At 25.7% G+C, this 5209-nt stretch overlaps 1 protein-coding gene across 1 annotated transcript; it reads right to left on the bottom strand.

Annotated features, from left to right (window-relative positions):
* Positions 1 to 486: 486 nt before the first annotated feature.
* On the bottom strand, positions 487 to 954 carry LOC149250515 (RING-H2 finger protein ATL46-like). The gene has a single exon (XM_089453681.1). The coding sequence runs from the start codon at positions 952 to 954 to the stop codon at positions 487 to 489; it is 468 nt and encodes a 155-aa protein (XP_089309807.1).
* Between the last annotated feature and the right edge of the window lie 4255 nt (positions 955 to 5209).

The following is a 5209-nucleotide window of genomic DNA, read 5'->3' as shown; positions in this document are numbered from 1 at the left end:
GATCATGATGTTTAAAAGAAGGTGACTGTTTCACTGTTTGAATCTTAATAAAGATTCATCATCTAACGAGTACTATGAGGCATGGAATATAACATGCAACCTCTTAGCTTACCTGCAAATTTTCTAGGGTTTTAATCATTTTCTCTATGTTACCTGCAAATTCTCCTGCGTTTCAAGCATTCTCACAAAATGATAATTAAACTATAAAACAAAGAGTAATAGGAAAGCGTTCAACCTGACTCAACAACAAAAATAGAATGTTCGTAAATTCACGGTACAACTTATTAGAAATAAGAGAACGGAATAAGTTCATCTATGGAAATCGACAATACTTTATTATGAGGGAGATTCTTCTGTTTCCGTTTTTTTTGGCCAGCAGGATCTCCATATGACCAGAAAGAAAGACGCTGACACATAATTTATTCTGTGTTTTTTCACACAGATTTACAGGAACATTTAGTTTACAATTTATAATGCCTGCGGAATTTAGAGGATGGTAGATCGACAGAGTGGACAAGTGTACCTTTCATAATTAATCCACTTGTCCAGACATTCCATATGAAAAAAATGGCCACAACCAGCAAGCCGGCGGATTCGATCACTCTTATGGAAATCAGTGAGACAGACAGCACATGTAATATCTTCCTGGCCATCTGTTCCTAAACTACTGTATTGAATGGCGGCCGGCAGATTCTCACGGATGGTCTGTAGACGGTTGTTCATGGGCGATGAAGGAGTTAACTGCCAAAGGGGGAGAAGGTCATCAAGGTCATAAGGAAGATACTGATTAGAGGCTTCATTCAAAGTCTCGGTTTTCTGAAAACGGGTGAGAATCCAATTGAGCAATCCCCGGACTGATGCGACCACACAGGCTAGGATGAGAACCCACTTCGAGATGCGCGGGCCGAACGAGGCTGGATTGCCCCATGACAAGTGGAGAGCGACTGCAGGCATCATCCCCTCTGCTTTCGTGAAGAATTTCTGGAACGTGGGATCTCTCGCCTTTCAGTTCTTTCACTAAGTTTGTTATGATTCTCTACCTGAGTTAATATCAATCTGTGACACTCATCTCTAACCACGTGATGTGTTAGGTGAATGTATCCATCTATTTGAATATAATAATAGCCATAAGTGCATATGGAAAAGAATTCGAACCGGGAGAGGCATCATCTGGATGTACCCATCAATTTGAAATATTGTTATTCTGTTTTATTTGTTTTGAAAGAAGAGGATGGTAATGTTTTAGAATATAAAATTTTATAATGGATATTTTAAAAGCGTTAGATTTCAAAATAAATTAGAATGGTAAAAATTATAATTATTTTATTATAAAAATAAAAAATAAATACTATTTTTAATTTTTTTTTATAATGATTTGAAAAAAAAATAAAAAATTAAAATAAAAGCATAAAAAATAGAATATAAACATGTTACTCTTTATATATATATATAAAAGAATAGGAAAAAGTTAACTGGGAAACCACCCAGTTAGTATTTATTCTAGGATTTTTTATAATTATATAAAACAAGTTTAATATGAATAGTTGTTTTTTAGTATTTGTCTTATACAAAAAGTAATTCATAGTAAAAATATACAAATCCTTTTCATGCCCATACATAAAGTAAGTTTGTTTGTTTGTTTGTTTTTGTTTTCGTTTTTTTTTAATTATTAAAATTTATGATTAGCAAGATTCCATTTTGTAAGTTACTTTATAATAGTTTAGATCTTTTTCAACTTTTGAATTTAGGTATTTACTTTAGAATATTAAAACAATTTTTCGAAATATTAAAACAAATAAGATTGTTGAAGTTTTTGAGTAGGGGTATTTTTAGAGTTGAATTCACAAAGTTAAGACTAAGTGTTTATTTAAAACAATGAAGTTTCTATTTTGCATTAAAATCATTTATAACAAAAATTTACACAACAAATGACATCAATTGTTGTCTATATTATTAAATAACTAATGCATGTACAAATGCTTATAAGTCTTTCCCTTGCTTATTTGACAACTTGATATTCAAGCCTTATATGACTCCTACACCAATTGGCTTTTGATTGTTGTCTATATTATTAAATAACTAATGCATGTACAAATGCTTATAAGTATTTACATGGCTTATTTGACAACTTATATGCAAGGCCTTATATGACTCCTACACAGGTTGCCCATAAAATCAAGCTAACTATTTAAAAGTAGGTAAACAAAAAAAATATTTAATATCATAAAATCAAGCTAGCTATAAAAGGTAGGTAAAAATGTTTGAAAAAACATTATATAATATTAAAGGAACAGATAATTAATTATGAAAATGCATGTTGACTTAAAGGCAGAGCAAAGAGCTGTAAAGATTTATAATGGAGCACAACATTATATTATTTTGAAATATGTTGTTAGTAAATAATAGTTATGGGAACACATAATTAATTATGAAAATGCATGTTAACTTAAGGGCATAGCAAAGAGCTATACAGATTTATAATGGGAGATTATTTTTTCTTATCAATACATTATATTATTTTGAAATATGTTGTTAGTAAATAATAGTTATGTTTTAGGCATTTTATATTTTAATTAAAAAAACAATAGAAAAATATTTATAAATATTGGGAGACTTTAAGTTATTAAATCAATTTATAAAGGTAAAAAACAATTTAGATAATAGATCTTTATATTAATATAAGAAGTGATAAAAAATCACAAATGCGTTTATTGAATTTTTTTGTAATTGTTGTAATACTATTGGAGTCCTAGTAATAAGGTTTAAAAGAGATTTTGCTAAAGATTTCCCATTAAAACTTAAGAATATTTAATTTAAGTAGTGACATAATAATTTTAGATTTATATTTAATAGATTATATATGTTAGTATTATATATAAAAATGAATATATATATATATATATATATATATATATATATATATATATATATATATATATATTAAACTTCAAAAGTTATACATTAATTAAAAGTCAAACATGAGTTCAGACACTTACTTAAAAATGAAATATTTATAAATAATGAAATTTTCATAAAGATTAAGATTTGATGTGTGTACTATTTTCATAAATATTGGGATTTCATGTGTGTGTACTATTATGACACTTGGTAGTATATAATTTATTTTTTATTTTTAGTTTTTATAAATAACCAAATTTTCACATATATTCAGATTTGATGTGTGTTTTTCATAAATATTGAGATTTGATGTGTGTACTATTATGACACTTGGTGGTATATATATATATTTACAAATTCTATTTATAACCCCATAAAATTAGTCATTTCACTTGTTAAAATATAAATTCAAATTTCAAAAATTTTAAAAATTTAAAAATTATTTTTTATTTTCAAAATATTAATTTTAATAGTTTTTCAGAATTAATTGAAAATCATAGCATTTTGACTATAAAATAATTACAATATAAGTTAAAATATAATAATACACCATGAAATTTTTTAGATGAATTATTAAGTTAAAATATAATAATACAACATGAAATTTTTTAGATGAATTATTAATTCATTAGAAGGTAAGAAATAAGTTTTGGGAAGAGGATAATAGGTATATATGTAGCATTATTTGAATAATTATATATGTCTAAAAGAAAATTTATTCATATATTAAAATAATGTTTATTTAAGAAGTGGAAAATTATAAATTATAAGTTATAAAAATGATGTACCTTAATGGAGACTTTTGGAATTATTTTTTATTCATTTAGTTCATAAAAATAATAAAGTAATATTCACAATAATAAATTAAAATTAATATAGGTTCATTTTATTTTTGAATCCAATAAACTCCACAAGGGATGAACCTTTTTATATCTAATTTTTTTTTTTTTTTTTTATAATTTTCTTTTGGAATCCAAAATTTAAAGAAAAGTTTACATGTTGAAATATTTGATTCTTCTAAACTCTAGGTAGAGTCCAAATTAAGATAGATCTGTGTTGATTTTGAGCAACTATATATATATATATATAGATAGATAGATATATAATGGAAACGTTAATACATGCTCCATCATATCATATTTGCAAATGGAAAATACTCTATCTATTTTTATATATACACATATAGTTAAAACCATTTTTTATTAAAATAAGATATATATATATATATATATATATATATATATATATATATATATATATATATATATATGGATTTTCCATATAAAGAGGGAGAGAATGTCTATCGCATTTATAGGTTTTTTAAGGAGATTGGTAGTTCATTTATTTTTAATGTGGAGTGACATTTAACATTTCAAAAAGTGTTTATTAAAAAAAATAATTATATAGAAAGAGGCTTATGGATACATGTTTTCTACTTCCAAATATTTTAAGGTGATTAGTAATTCATTGATTTTTAATATGGAGTTGACATGTAACTTTTCAAAAAGTATTTAACAAAAATAATTATATAAAAAGAGTCCTATGGATACATGTTTTCTACTTCCAAATATGACTAGGTCATGTATTAACATTTTAATGCTTAAGACGTGAATCATAAGGAAATTATTTTAATGTCAACTATGTATATACTATTTAAAACAAAAGAATATGTGTAATTATAATATTTTATTACTTTAAAAGCTATACATACACACACACAGATATATATATATATATATATATATATATATATATATATATATATAGAGAGAGAGAGAGAGAGAGAGAGAGAGAGAGAGAGAGAGTTATTATTATTATTATTTTATTAATATGTTTTTATTTTTATTTTAGAGAGATTCGTAATTCTTTCAATTTTTAATATGAGGTTGACATCTAACATTTTAAATATTAATGAAAAAATAAAACACACACACATATATACACTAGCCTAGATCCAACTTAACTCCATATCTACCAAGCATCAAGAGGGGTCAAATCTCTTCACTCTAAAAGAGGTTTGCACCTTAAGGGATTTGATCCCTTTGGGAAATAGGTAGATCCAAGATAAAAGATAACTAAGTTAAACTTTATTTATGCTAACTTTGAATTTTCTTAGTTTACCACTAAACCATTCATAATATTCAATATTGTACTCTCGTCCTATGATTTCCTAGAATAATTAACCTTGTTTCCCACATGTATATCCTTCATACATGTATGTGAATACTATGATGTGTCCATATGTTGTTTGCACCACTCTCGCTAGTAGTAATCATGTCACTTCACTTGACGCTTTGATATCTTAAGTCTT

This window comes from Pinus tabuliformis, chromosome 7, assembly GCF_031772625.1.
Source record: "Pinus tabuliformis cultivar Carrire ecotype Pingquan chromosome 7, CPIR1, whole genome shotgun sequence".
In the NCBI taxonomy this organism is placed as follows: Eukaryota; Viridiplantae; Streptophyta; class Pinopsida; order Pinales; family Pinaceae; genus Pinus; species Pinus tabuliformis.
Note: the sequence above shows the minus strand (reverse complement) of the source record. Positions and strands in the feature narration are given on the sequence as shown.